The sequence below is a fragment of the Hylobates moloch genome, unplaced genomic scaffold, assembly GCF_009828535.3.
Source record: "Hylobates moloch isolate HMO894 unplaced genomic scaffold, HMol_V3 SCAFFOLD_21, whole genome shotgun sequence".
In the NCBI taxonomy this organism is placed as follows: domain Eukaryota; kingdom Metazoa; phylum Chordata; class Mammalia; order Primates; family Hylobatidae; genus Hylobates; species Hylobates moloch.
In genome coordinates, this window is record NW_026652296.1 from 22,698,837 (window position 1) to 22,713,448 (window position 14,612).

The 14,612-nt window shown below is 42.8% G+C and overlaps 2 protein-coding genes across 5 annotated transcripts in view; one reads left to right on the forward strand and one right to left on the reverse strand.

Annotated features, from left to right (window-relative positions):
* The window catches only part of RPRD1B (regulation of nuclear pre-mRNA domain containing 1B), a 58,637-nt gene extending 44,825 nt beyond the window's left edge, over positions 1-13,812 (reverse strand). For 2 of the 3 annotated variants that reach the window (XM_032142402.2, XM_032142403.2), the window contains exons 1-2: positions 13,299-13,812; positions 6,873-7,002 (exon numbers count right to left, since the gene is read on the reverse strand). In XM_032142402.2, coding sequence (XP_031998293.1) covers positions 6,873-7,002; positions 13,299-13,449 — 281 coding nt within the window. In that variant the 5' untranslated portion in view covers positions 13,450-13,812. The remainder of the gene's footprint in view (positions 1-6,872; positions 7,003-13,298) is intronic. The other variant, XM_058433224.1, reaches the window with a different exon arrangement.
* A 48-nt stretch (positions 13,813-13,860) lies between these two features.
* TTI1 (TELO2 interacting protein 1) overlaps positions 13,861-14,612 on the forward strand; it is a 50,816-nt gene continuing 50,064 nt past the window's right edge. Inside the window, exon 1 of one of the 2 annotated variants that reach the window (XM_032142401.2) lies at positions 13,861-13,992. The gene's annotated coding sequence lies outside the window, so the exon portion shown is untranslated. The remainder of the gene's footprint in view (positions 13,993-14,612) is intronic. The other variant, XM_058433219.1, reaches the window with a different exon arrangement.

Consider the following 14,612-nt stretch of genomic DNA (forward strand, 5'->3'; position numbering starts at 1 on the left):
GGGGGTTTAAATGGCAACAATCTTATACTGAATGACTTTAAACAAGAAGGGATACCTCGACATCTTAGTATCTAAGTTAAATGGCTTTTGGAACTTCAAGAAGAAACCATGCCAAATTCAACTGAGATGGGAACTCTATTCACACCCAACTGTGACAACGCTTTCATAAACTCAAGGCGAACTGAGGTTTCAGCCTAGCCTGCTCAGAATGTCTTACTTATGAATTATTAGTGGTAAATTTCACTGACTAAAGGACTCAATCAGGGTACATAAAAATTAAACTTTTTAAAGTCAGAAGTGAGCGTTCGGGGAAAAAAAGGAAAAACATTTCTACTGCTAAGTTTATAAAGCTTAAAAATATGACCCAATTACTTGATATTTGTGATAAAACACTTTTACTCCACCTTCAAAATATATCCATAAATGAGTTATTTCTCATCTTTTCCTCTGCTATCAATCTGGCCCAAGGCACTATCACCTCTCGCCTGGATTACTACAGTAGCCTCATTACTGGTCTCCCCGCTTCCACCCTTGTCCTCCTACAACCTACTCTCGAGTTTTCAAAACACAATATTAGCTGCTGTACTAAGGCAGACCACGTCACTCATTTGTTCAAAATTGCCAACATTTCTTCCCAGTATCCCTCAGAATAAAAGTCCTTATAAAGACTCCAAGGCCTTTCCCAACCCAGCTGTTATTTCCCTGGCTTCATCCCCTACCCACTCTTCCCCACGCCCATCCTCCAACCTCCTGCCTCAACAGCTACCCTAGCACTGCCTCAGAGCCTTAGCACTTGAAAAGTTTGCTTTGCCTAGAACCACATTCCCCATGTGGCCACATAGCTCAATCCCGCTCCTCCTTCAGGCGTATGTTTAGTCATACCACCTTCAGTGTGTCATTCCCTAATCTCCACGTTGAAAATGACGCTCCCTGCCCCTACTCAATTTTTCTCCATACAACTTTTCTGGTATGCTGTATATTCAATAGTTTACTTTTTGTTTACACGCTTTCCATTTGAATGTAACTTTCACAGAGGTGGAGATTTGTCATTTTCTCCCATTGCTATATGCCCTTGAACAAGCACAATAAATATCTGTCAAATTGTAATCTTTTCCAAAAAAATGTATATGGGTTTCAGTAAGTTATACAGTTACTTAACTTTCAACAATCATCTTACTGTATCAAGGTCATGTCAGAAATCAACTAAGCACTCCTCAGCTTGATCAATAAAGGTTTACAGAATACAAAGAATAAGGCGGCCTGGGTCCTGACCTCTAGGGCTCGACTCAGCAACCTCTCAGACCTGTTTAGTCTCCTTTCCCTACCCCACCTGGAACTTTGGGTTCCAGCAACACCCACCTGTATGTATTTGCTACTCAGAATTTGTTCTCTCATGTGCATATGCCTTTGTTCATGCTATCTCTTCTCCTTCAAATGGAACAGCCAAAATTGAACAAGGCAAAGGGAAAGGAGTAATTCAGGTAGCTGAAGTATATGGGGGAATGTGCGGAAACTGCAGAAGAATCTGGAAGGAGAGGGTGGAATTCAATTACAGCGAGCCCTGAATGTCGTATTAAAGCATGTGGCCTGCAGGCAATAGGAGGTCCCTGATGTGATCAAATGTATAGCTTAGAAAAATAAAGTCACTATAATTAATAAAACCAAATTGCAACTAATCAGAACTTAGTTAACGAACTAGCTGGTACTTTTAGCATAAAATCTGTTTGCTGCAGATTCTCTGTTCGCTTAAAAGAAAGAGAAACCAGTCTCATGAGAATAAATTCTTATCAAGGATTTAGTTAAAAAGTAGGTGGGTATCACAACACACACCCACCACCCACCATTCCTGGAGATACCTGGGACTCCATTCAGGCTAAGACTGGTTTTGTGTACAGTTTCAGGCACAGTGGAAAACGATGCTCAAACCTGTTATAACCACAAAACATTTTCAAAAGGCTTTTACTACTAAAGGCCAAAAGGGGGCTTCTAGTTTAATTAGTGAATGTAACTAACCAGGACAGATATTTCCTTGAGCATTGTGGTAAATCAAGGTTTTGCTAGATAAGTTTCAAAGTTATACATAAAATATTCAAGAAATCTTTCTACTGATTAGGTTTTGAAGGAGGTAGCTCCAGTGAAATGGAAGTCACTTTGGCATCTGGAATTAGACACAACCAACGTAATAAAGCCATTTTATAACAGAAAGAGCAATATTTTCAGGTTGTACTAACTCCAATCTAAACTGAGAAATCTTTAAGTGGAAAAAAAGACTAAACAATCTTTGCCAACAATCTATGAATAAAGTGGAAGATGGCAAATAATTACATACACAACTTAATATTACGTTGAACACTTAGTATTTTAATTCTGATTAACTACAAATTCAATCACTTTATTTTTCAATATAGAGAGCAAAACTGACCTTTAAGAGTGAAAAATGTGTATGATACACACAAACAGAATTGCTGCTTGACGTGTCAGCTGGACACCTGAGTCCCTGCAAAGCCAGCCTTGGGGGCCTTTTCTTCCTCTACAGTTCTATGGCACTTTTTTGGTACAACCACAGTAATTTGTACAACTCTGTCTTACCCCATGCACAGCAGGCCTATGGTAGGCCAACTAAGGGCAGGAATTCTAAGTATTCCCTACACTTCCAACAGTACCTCACGTAAAGCTGGTTCAGAAAAGAGTTAACATAGAAGGCCAGACTGCTACCCTTAGGGAAGTGCGTGGCTGGCGTCTGGGAACTTGGGATTTCAGAGTGTCCCTACCATTTCCTAACTGGTAAGGGTGGTTTACTGGGCCTAAATTGTTTGTGCAAGCAATACGGTTCTTGATGAACACCTGAGCCTGGGGCGGTGGCTGACGCCTGTAATCCCAGCACTTTGGGAGGCCAAGGCGGGCAGATCACAAGGTCAGGAGATCAAGACCATCCTGGCTAACATGGAGAAAATCTGTCTCTACTAAAAAATACAAAAAATTAGCCAGGCGTCATGGTGGGCGCCTGTAGTCCCAGCTACTTGGGAGGCTGAGGCAGGAAAAAAAAAAAAAAAAAAAAAAATGAACACCTGATTTAATTCTGGGAACTTAGAATTTTGGCAGAGGGTGTCTACAGGACCAATCCAATAAAAACTCTGGGCACGGAGTCTTTAATGAGCTTTCATGGTAGGTTACACGTCATACACATCACAACTCAGTGCTGGAGGAATTAAGTGTGTTTGTGTAATCGTACTGAGAGAGGACTCAGAAGCTTACACCTAGAGTGCTCCAGTCTGCTGCAGCCACGGCATGCACATCACCCTCTGCTGCTGCTGCTTTGGATCCTTTAGCTGTAATGAATCACTGCCATGACTATGACTACATGATGAGTCCTGTGGGTCCTTCTAGGTAATCACCAAACCTGGGAGTGGTCTTGGGGCCCACAACAATAAATAAATATCATGTGGGTAACTCTCAAACTTATGTCTCCAGAAATCAAGTCTCTACGGAGCTTCAGACTATTTTATCCACCTGCCTATTTGGCATCACTCCTTGGAATATTCACTAGCCATCTCACACTCAGCCTGGCCAAAACAAAACCCGTGATTTCCTCCACCAAATCTTTTCCCCAATCTTCACTTCAGTAAAGGGCACCATCAGTCATTCACTTACGTCAAAAACCTAGAAATCGTCTTTGATTTCTCTTTTCACTTACTACCAGCTCCCACTCAACGCCTATAAATCCTATCAGTTTTACACTGGAGAGGTGGGGATCCTCCCATGAAGGAAGCATTCAATAAGTGGAAGCTATTAGCATCTTCCCATTGCTTCTGAGTCCTAGGCAATGTCACCTCTAGCCTGCACCACAGCAATATCCTCCAAACTCACGTCCCCGCCCCTCCCTTGGCCTTTACAATCCATTCCTCTACACTAAGCCATTTTTAAAGAGGGATCTTTTAAAAATGTAGTATGTTGGAATATATCATTCCCCTGGTTAAAACTCTTCAATGACATCCCATCAGAAAAAAAATCCTAACTCCCAAGTCTTACAGGGTGTACGTGACTGGTGCATGTCCACCTCTCGGACCTCATCTGGATGTCACTTTTCCCTTTGTGCACTACATTCTAACCACACTAGCCTTCATTCTGTTTCTCTTAGCAGGCCAAGATTATCTCTGCCTTAAGTTTTTCTTAATAGCTGCTCCTGCTTCGTACAATTACCTCAAATGTCATTTCCTTAGAGGCCTTCCTGAACCACACTGCCTGCGAGATCCTACTCTAGAACATCACTCCATTTTACTATGTCCGTATCATCCTGCTCTGAAAGTATCTTGCACATTTAATTGTCTTTGCCTGCCTTGTTCACTGCTGCTCCCCCAGTGTCTTGATCTATACTTGGCACATAGAAGGCACTCCAATACATGTTGAATGAAAAATGACATGGACAGCTGTCTCCTCACTGGGAAAAAAACAAGGCACTTGTATGAAAAGCAAGTTTGCAGTCTGGTTAATTAAATTGCTATTCAAATCAAATCTATCCTATGAACTTGGCAGCTTTCTCTGACTTGAGAGTTTTTTTTACTGTTTGTTTGTTTTGGGTGTGGAGGTGTCTTTTATCATAAAAATATCCCTCATCAATTTAGTCAACCGTAATGGGTCAACTATCTTTGTTCATCAACTGGCCACAGAAAAAGCACACAGAAAGTATATGTTAATTAGGCTACTCCTACTGTGGACGAACTGCATCACGGTTGAAGCAGAACTGTTGGACTTTCTGTCCTAATAATGGGGTATAAGAAAGGAGAATGGAAACATGGATATCCTGAATATAATACCCAAGCAGAATCTTAAAAGAACCAGAAGAATGCAAACAGAAAGGAATTCGGGCTATTTTATTGAGAAGGACCAGGTTTATCTTCCCCACACTGCCACTGAATCTGCCAAGACACCTAAAACCTGGCTAGTTTTTAAGGTGTTCCCAAGTAAAAAGGAATATTTAACCCTGGTATTGCCCACCCCCTTTTCCACCCCTTTCTATTTACTTTTTGGTTTCAGGACAGCTAAAGATTACAGATTGTTTGTCTGTTTGTAATTTAGAGACAGGGTCATGCTCTGTTGCCAAACCTGGACTGCAGTGGTATGATTATAGCTCACTACAGCTTTGAACTCCTGGGCTCAAGCAATCGCCCTGCCTCAGCCTCCCAAGTAGCTAGGACTACAGGTGCACACCACCATGCCTGGCTAATTTTTTTTAAGTTTTTTGTAGACACAGGGTCTCACTATGCTGCCCAGGCTGAAATTTTTAAATAACATTGTTATGTTTACTATCCCTGCAAGAAATCATTCCAGCCAACTCCCTAGACCAAATCTCTTCCATAATCAGTTAACATTAATTAACTCATTTAACAAATATTTACTGAACGCCTACTCTGTGTCAGGGCAGACCATAATGTTGCCCAGCTCCTGGGACACCATTTACATGGAGGCTATGTAAATGGTATTCCTTCAAGCTACATAACTCAGCAGCTGTGTGCCAGACACTATACTAGGTGCCTGGAATACAGGAAAAAACAAATGATCCAATGAATGAGCAAAGAATGTGGAACAGGCATTGTACTACATACTTTTAAACATATTGTCTGTCTTTACCCTCACAACAACTCTTATGAGGGGGAGTGGTATCCTCCCCTTTTAGCCAGTTAGGAAATTTGGGCTCAAAAAGTTAAGTAACATATCCAAGGTCACTCACATAGTGTCTGAGGCAGACCTACCATCAATTTCTAAGAACTGTGAACTAAATCTCATCAAAGCAAGAAAATCTGTCTATTTCAGATAGCTCCTCTAGTAGTCTGTTCTAAGCTTACTCTGTTATGAAGATTCAGTATTTTTTTCAAGTTAATAACACATTTTGCTACTTGTGTCCATGTTGATCAAAAGGTGAGCCAGTTATGTAGCTGACCAACAAAAACCATCTTTTTCATCTCTAGAAAGCTAGGTGTCATTTCTTTCTCTTGGATTTCTAATTTTATTCCTTCAAACTTTTCAAATCCTGCAAAGAAAGCAGGACTTCATTTCTCATTTAAGGCCTTTCACTATATTTTAGACCTAATAACAATTTATGTTTAACCTACTAGTCTCCCATTCATGTTTCCCAATTCCTTTTGCAAATATCTGTTTATGTATTTACTTATAAACATAGTATTTTAATGAACGATAGTTTTTCTTTGCTTTTCCTGGGCACCTAATTTGAGCCTACAGAAAGCTTTTGTTTTTACATAAAGTAAAGTAATTTATAAAACTTTTAATCCAATGTATGCTTTCTATGGTATTAGTTGTATATGTGCCACTCCTCTTTGCCACAAAACACAATAGCACCAGGGTTAATACAGTATAGCCAGAGCAAACACCTACTTTCCACACTAATAATTACTATTATTGCAGTTACAGTAATGCCTACTATTTTTAGTAAACTAGACATCTAGAAATCCAGAAGGAAATAAAAAGGAAGGCATTTGGCAATTAATTTCTTGCTATTAAGTTATGTTACTAAAAGGTTCCCTTACTAGTTAGCTTTGTTTTTTGATCATAAGCTAATGAGACAACTCAACCAAACCAAAGAAAATACCATAACCAAGAAATAAATTCAAAAAATGAAAATGAATATATCTAGAAGAAAAGATAATGCTAGGCTGAATCTCTTAAATGTATCAGAATGTTTACATGTCTCGATAGTTCTTGAGGGCTCAACAAAACATAAAACCACAATTTGGCCTCCACAACTCTCTGTAAAGTAGGAAGCTGTCAATTTACAAATGCTATCACAGAAAAGGAAAGAACAAAAAGGTGGAAAAGGCAATGAATTTAAAAACAAATCCAAAAAACAGACAACATACCTGGCAACATGAGAAAAAGCATCCACAAGGACAGATTCAAATTCTCTAGTGAATTCAGGTCCTTTCCTTTTACTGTTTTGGATGACATCATTCGCTAAATACAGAAAAGTAAGCTTTCTATTTGATTTGGCTGAAAAAAAGAAAAGAAAAGAATTTAACTTACACCAAAGAAGTTCTCAATTCACAATTCTTTTGCCCTGGGCTGCTCCTAAAAAAACATTAAGACAAGTATTATCTACCTGGGGGGTCAAGTATGTATGTTTAAAAAGACCACCTAAGGAATAGGTTTGGGAATACCATTTTGGAAAAGAAAAAGAAAAAGAATGGGCCATCTTCACTGCTGTGTTCTTTAAACCAGGGTAATTAATTGATAGTAAAAATTAAGATAATCCAAAGAGAATTCCTAAAGGATAAGCAGTCAATATTAATGTTGAAACTGAGGCTTTTATTTATTCTACTGCAAAAATGAGCAACTTCTAACTCACTTTTAATTATCAAATATTCCAGAATGAAAGATTGAGTTGGCCGGACACAGTGGCTCATGCCTGTAATCTCAGCACTTTGGGAGGACGAGGTGGGTGGATGATTTGAGGTCAGGAGTTTGAGGCCAGCCTGGCCAACATGGTGAAATCGTACCTCTACTAAAGACACAAAAATTAGCCGGGTGTGGTGGTGGGCACCTGTAGTCCCAGCTACTCAGGAGGCTGAGGCAGGAGAATCGCTTGAACCCAGGAGGTGGAGGCTGCAGTGAACCGAGACTGCACTACTGCACTCCAGCTTGGGCAACAGAGCAAGACTCTGTCTCAAAAAAAAAAAAAAAAGACTGAGTTAGGTTTCAATTTTAAAATAGTTTCGCCGGGTGTGGTGGCTCATGCCTGTCATCCCAGCACTTCTGGAGGCCGAGATGGATGGATCACCTAAGGTTGGGAGTTCAAGACCAGCCTGACCAACATGGAGAAACCCCGTCTCTATTAAAAATACAAAATTTGCCTGGCGTGGTGGCACATGCCTGTAATCCCAGTTACTCAGGAGGCTAAGGCAGGAGAATCGCTTGAATCCGGGAGGTAGAGGTTATGGTGAGCCTAGATCATGCCGTTGCACTCCAGCCTGGGCAACAAGAGCAAAACTCCATCTCAAAAAAAAAAAAAGGTTTCTTGTAATTTTGCTCCTAAACTGAGAATTTCTCTGATACTCCAATAACCATAATCAGTAATACAGAAGAATCTCTAGGTGCACCAATAGATATTAGCTCAAATGCAAGTATACATTAACACTACATTCTTATTGAAAATTTACGCACGTGTGAAATCTAGATATGCAAAATTAGGGCTTTCACAAAAACCGTAATTCTCTCTTATTTATATGAAATGTGGTTATTCCCTATTACTCTATATGGTAATCATATATTAAACCATAAAAACCTCGTGCAATATGTCTGAGTTACAGTTGCTTTGAGGAACACTACTGAATTTCCTGGCTTCTATGCACATAATTTCTCGACTATAAAGTTACATCACTACGATTTTTGGTCCCAATTTTCTTTTAAAAGACATAAATAAGAACATAATTAGATGTTTCAAAACACAAAGTTTTCTCCAATGCTAAAGTACCTGAAAAACACAAGCTCTTTATCAACCTTAACACAACTGAGTAACTCTATTTCTCTCTGAAACCAGTTGTTTCTTTTGAAATGTACAAAGCATTGATATGTCTGACATAGCAGGCATAAGATGTGACATTTTAAAATGTAGCTACAGGAGGCCAGGCACAGTGGCTCACGCCTGTAATCCCAGCATTCTGGGAGGCCAAGGCAGGTGGATCACCTGAGGTCACGAGATCGAGACCATCCTGGCTAACATGGTGAAACCTTACCTCTACTAAAAATACAAAAAATTAGCCAGGCGTGGTGGTGGGCGCCTGTAGTCCCAGCTACTCGGGAGGCTGAGGCAGGAGAATGGGGTGAACCTGGGAGGCAGGGCTTGCAGTGAGCCAAAATCACGCCACTGCACTCCAGTCTGGGCAAGAGATTCCGTCTCAAAAAAAAAAAAAAAAAAAAAAAAAAAACAAAAACCAGCCGGGCGTGGTGCCGGGCGCCTGTAAACCCAGCTACTTGGGAGGCTGAGGTGGGCGAATCACTTGAACCTGGGAGGCGGAGGTTGCAGTGAGCCGAGATAGCGCCACTGCACTCCCACCAGGGTGACAGAGTAAGAGACTCCAGCTCAAAATAAAAAAAAATAAAAAAAATGTAGCTACAGGAGAATAACCCAAGTTAAAAACATGATTTTAATAGCACATTACAGTTTAAACTGATGAAACTGATGTCTTCAATGCGCATAAAATTAAATATGGATACCCTGAATTGTCTTAACCTTCTGGTAATAACCTAGTTTAGATGGCCAGCTGATAAGAATACTAGGAACCTGGAGCTTTCTTCAACTGTTCTAATTATTATTCAAAAGCAGAACAAAAGTGTCAGTAGTTACAATACCTACTGTTGCTACAAAGGTATGATTATGGCAAAAGGCGCTTTTTTGTTAAAGCAAACCTTGCTCTGCAAAGCTGATGTAAGTGAAACTACCACACCTATAATCCCATGCAAGTTAGCAGATTTGAAAGCAAAACAGAACTTCAACAAAGCAAATTTCATTAAGTGGAGCTTTAAAATTCCATACACTTCATGTTACAAAAAAACCCTAGAATCCATATTGTAAAATGTCAGTGTGGACATTCAAGATCTCATATACTTTTCGGTAGACAAACAAGGTATCTAAGGGGCTTGAGACCCAAGGTTTTCACTGTTTACAATGCCAATTAATTTTCATCACCCCAGAACTTACAATGGGGATTTATTTAGGATAAACTGTATCCCTCCATATTCAACATCCTCAACAGTCAACATAAGCACCGTGTGTGTCGAGGTGGTATGACAAAACCCTAGTGCTCTTGAGCACATACAGTCACAATACACACAACACGCACACCCCTCCATTCCAATCTTGGGGGACAACTCACTTGTTCAGATGTCCTTCCTATACGACAGAAATAGGTCCTTTCACCCACTACCCATGCCCATTCCAAACTGGTCAAACTAGTTGTTGAGTAAAATTTAAACAACTGGTTAATCAAAACTTTTTACTTGTTTGGCTGGTTTTGGCATCTACAGAAAGTCTTAAAGTAATTCTGGGATAAAAGCCCATTACCTACATTCAGGCCAAGATACAAAACACCATTAAACATACTCATTTAGGAGCACTTTACACCAAAACTATTCCATAAAGAAGGGGAGATGTTCTACTTAGAACACAGCTCAAATGGGATAAATTAAGAATTATTCCTAGAAAATGGAAAGATAACACATTAGGAATAGAAGTATTTAAGCAAGAAAAAAAGTTAATTTTTGTAAATCTCATATATTTTGAAGGCAACTCAGAGACAGTCGGTGAGCATCTCAGCTAGGGAAAATGACTTCACCCTAGATAGAACCTACAGGGCTAATCAATCTGAACATTAGGGCACAGAATCCTTTTCCTTTAGTGTGGGGGCATTTTCAGTTCATGAAAGAAGCCTGGATATTTGGAAGCTAGGTCTTGATGCTTGGAAGAGCATCTTTTTTTTTAACTCTGCACTGTCCAGTAAGTTAGCCACTAGCCACGTGTGGCTGTTGGAACACCTGAATTGTAGCTGGTAAAAATTGGAAACTAAATTTTCAATTCTATCTACTTAAAACTTTAGTTCCTTAGTCACACATTTTAAGTGCTCTGTAGCCACATATACCAAGTGGCTACCTGTTGCATAGCACAGATAGAAAACATTGCTATTATCACAGAAAATTGTATTGGATAGCGCTGTTTATATCCTTTATGCTGTTATCATAGAAAGTTGTATTTGATAGCACGGTTTAGATCCTTTACTCAACCATGAAAATTCTATCAGAGACCATGATTTAATTCCTATTTTTAAACTATATAACAGGCACCATGCTATATCCTGTGGTGCTGCAAATAAGAAGGTCTAGTTCCTCTCTCAAAACGTAATCTAATGACAAAGATGTAGCCAGTTCAAATGAACAGCTAGTAGGAACAAATTAAATGCTAAACTGGTATGATGGGGTGGGAAGCACTCATTAATTCTAATAAACGAAAGCACCACAGTTTGGTTGGAGTCAGGTGACCACCTTCACTTATTAAATGCATTGAGGCACTGAGTACTTGAAAAAGAACACGTTTTGGCATCAGGCAGCCCTGGGCTCATGTCCTAGCTGTATGTCTGTGGACAAGGCACTTAATCTCTCTATACCTCTATCATCTCATCTATAAAATGAGGATAATAATGCTGGCCTACTTGCAACATAAGGCTCTACCACGTAAGATTAGGGATAACAGAGCTTCATACACAAATGTACTCTCTAATTTGCTTTTTTTCAGTAACTCAGCTAGGGTGAGGCAAGGAATCAAGAAAGCGTCACAAAAGATGTGACACTTGGCCGGGAGTGGTGGCTCACACCTGTAACACCAGCACTTTGGGAGGCCGAGGCGGGGGCATCACGAGGTCAGGAGATCGAGACCATCTTGGCTAACACGGTGAAACCCCGTCCCTACTAAAAATACAAAAGCCAGGTGTGGTGGCAGACCCCTGTAGTTCCAGCTACTCAGGAGGCTGAGGCAGGAGAATGGCATGAACCCGGGAGGTGGAGCTTGCAGTGAGCTGAGATCGCGCCACTGCACTCTAGCCTGGGCGACAGAGCGAGACCCCATCTCAAAAAAAAAAAAAAAAAAGACACTTGAGATGGACTTTAACTGCCTCTTGAGGTCCCAAGCAATAGAATTCAGTGGCAATTCACATTTCAGCACAATCTACAAATAATTTCTGAATGGCACAGTGGGGTACATGAAGAAGGCCTCATAAACTCCAGGCTCTACCTCTTCCCGGAACTGCCCGAAGGGCTGAGGGGATCCCTATCTCAGTACAGTACGTGATATTTGGGGGGTCCCTGCTAAAGGGCTAGAACTAGGTCTCCTGAAAAAAACCATGGATTTTGGTGTTTGCCAGCCTGTTGTAGTCTGAGCCTCATCAGTTCAAAAGCCTTGAAAATACCACTTAGCCACTTCAGTTTCCTCATCTGTAGAGCAGGACATCTGTGGTGTCCCCAACTCACAGATAGTAGAGAACACTTGTAAAGCCACTTCGCTATAAAGGCCTACCACATATAGGGTGTCTAGAGCAGCTCTGAGCTTCATTTCTTCGGTCTTCCATTATGAAACTCATCAGGAAGTGTAGGTGCCCATCTTTCCCCACCAGACTGTAAGCAACTTGAAGGTAAAGACCATGCCTCACAGTGAGTAATCAAAAGTCTCATCTCACTATAATCTGCTGAATGCCTACACTGTGCCTCACCCCATGCTAAATGTTCATTTGGATTATCCTGTTTACTCCTCACCATGAGATGAGTCTCAGTTTTTCCTCTTCTGCAAAGTTCCTACTTCATAGGGCTCCGAGAATTTTTTTTAATGACAATGTATGTAAAGATATCAGTACTGCACTTCGCATGTAATAAAGACACAGTAAATATCAGTTATCCATTCTGTAGATAAGGAATTAAGGGACAGACAGGTTAAGTTGCTGGGGTCAGTAAGGCAGCAAAGTCAGGCTTAAATTCTAGGCAGTTGGCAGAGGCAACATGCTACAAGTGTCCAAGCCAGTGCCTGGCACATAACAGAATGAGTTCAATGAATGTCTGTCAGAACTTGAGCAGGGCCTGAAATCAATGACAACTGCATGAGAGAGGAGAGGAGAGGTAAGGTCTGGGTGGGGTGGCCCCTTAACCTAAGATGGGAGAGACTACCTACTTCACAGGGCTGTTCTAAGGACTGAGTGCGAGGATATATACAAAGGTCTTAGTATCGTGACTGGTATGAAGTAAAGGCTTTGTAAGGGGTAGCTGTCCTTGCCTCCCTCTTACAGATGAGAAAACGGAGACACAGGGAGATGAAGAAACTCTCCCAGTATTATTCAGCTGGCAAACAGCTAGCTGAGCCAGGACTCGATCTGCAGAGTCTGACTCCGGAGCCCACTGGCTTTTACTCCAAATACCCAGCACTGGGCCCGACGTGCTAGGGCCAGTACGGCAGTGAATGCAGCCGAAATAGTAACAGCCACAAATGTCAGGGGGAAACTGAAGGGAAAATGGCTTGATGAACTAGAAGTCTGGACACCTGAGTCCCAGTCCGTGGACCCTCAGGCAAGTACCTTAAACCTTCCCGGGCCTCAGTTTCCTTCTTCGAGAAATGGGGCTAACTTTGTCTCCCATCTCAGAAGCTCGACCAGGCCTGGAGCAAGGCTCAATGAAGAGGCTTAGAGGGGCCTAGGCTGTAGGTGGGCGAGAGGACAATCCGGGGACCGTCCAGGGGGTGGGGAGTTGGTGTTTACCTTTGCGGAGCTCGCGGTGCCACACGGAGACGATGGGTCCCGCGTGCTTGCGGTGGTGGATGAGCCAAAGGGACAGAGTCTGCACGCTCTGCTGAGAGTTGCTCAGCTCCGAGAGCTTCTTCTCCAGCGCCGACTCAGAGAAGGAGGACATGGTGGCGGCAGTGAGGCCCGACAGGGAGCGGCCTGGGCCGCCCAGTGCGGCAGGAAGAGCGACGGCACGAGGCCCGGGGCTCACCTGACAGGCTGCGGGACTTTTTACCGACTGACAGACTGCCAGGGGTGCAAGGAGGGGGAGGGGATGGGTCTCCGCAGTAACAGCCGCCCGCACCGCCGCCACAAGATGGCCACCCGACCTCTCACCCTGCCGCGAGAGCGGGGTCAAAGGGCAAGGGCCGGAGCAGAGGGGCACTGAGAAGCGTCGGAGCTCTAGAAAACCGTCCCTTTGGAGGCGGCGGCCGCTCTGAACCTAGGCAGAGCACTTCGAAGGAGACAGAGCGAGGGAAGGAGCGTAGTTCCCCGGGCCCCCGGAAAGCGCTTTGACCGCGCGAGCTCGCACGCCGGCGCAGTGGATCTTGTCGGAACCCTTTTTCCCGCTCCCTCGGAACCTTTCTGGCGCGATACGGCGCGCTACTTAGCGTGTCACTTCCGGCGAGGCAGAGGAGGCGGGAGAGTGAGAGAAAGGCTGGAAGAAGAGGTAAGGGAAGAGTGGCGGGAACCAGAGGGAGCCCAGCAGCTGGGACCCCGTAGAGGGGTATCCTGAGGGGACATTGAGGCTGAGAGTTCACGATCTGGGTATGGGAGGGGGATTTCCTTTCTAATATGGCGGGCCCCAGGCCGCACCTTTCCTCCATATGTGTTCGGCTCTCTGGCTGTCCCCCAAAACACTTAGTTTTGGTTCTTCCAAGCCACCCACGTGCCCTTTTCACGCCTCCACGCCCTGGCGCTCGTTCTCTCTCCGAAAGTGACATCCTCCTTCTCACCTGGTGAGCTCCTACTCAGCCTCCCGGAGCACCCTTTAATGTCCTATTTTGACCTTTTCGTCTGTAACAGCGCAGTCATGAAACACACATTTGGGCTCTCGGCCCTTAAGTGGGTTCTCACTCAGGGTATTATTACATGCTGCTTTTGCCTTCTGCGGGTCCAGTTGACTTTTTCGAACTTAAGTGAGGTGTTAACTTTAGGGAAAAGGTGGAGGGAACTAACTTAGCCTTCCCAATGTGTCTGTTGACTTCATGTTAAGACACACTATTTGAGGCCTGGCGCAACGGCTCTTGCTTGTAATCCCTAACCCTTTGGGAGGCCGAGGCGAGAGGA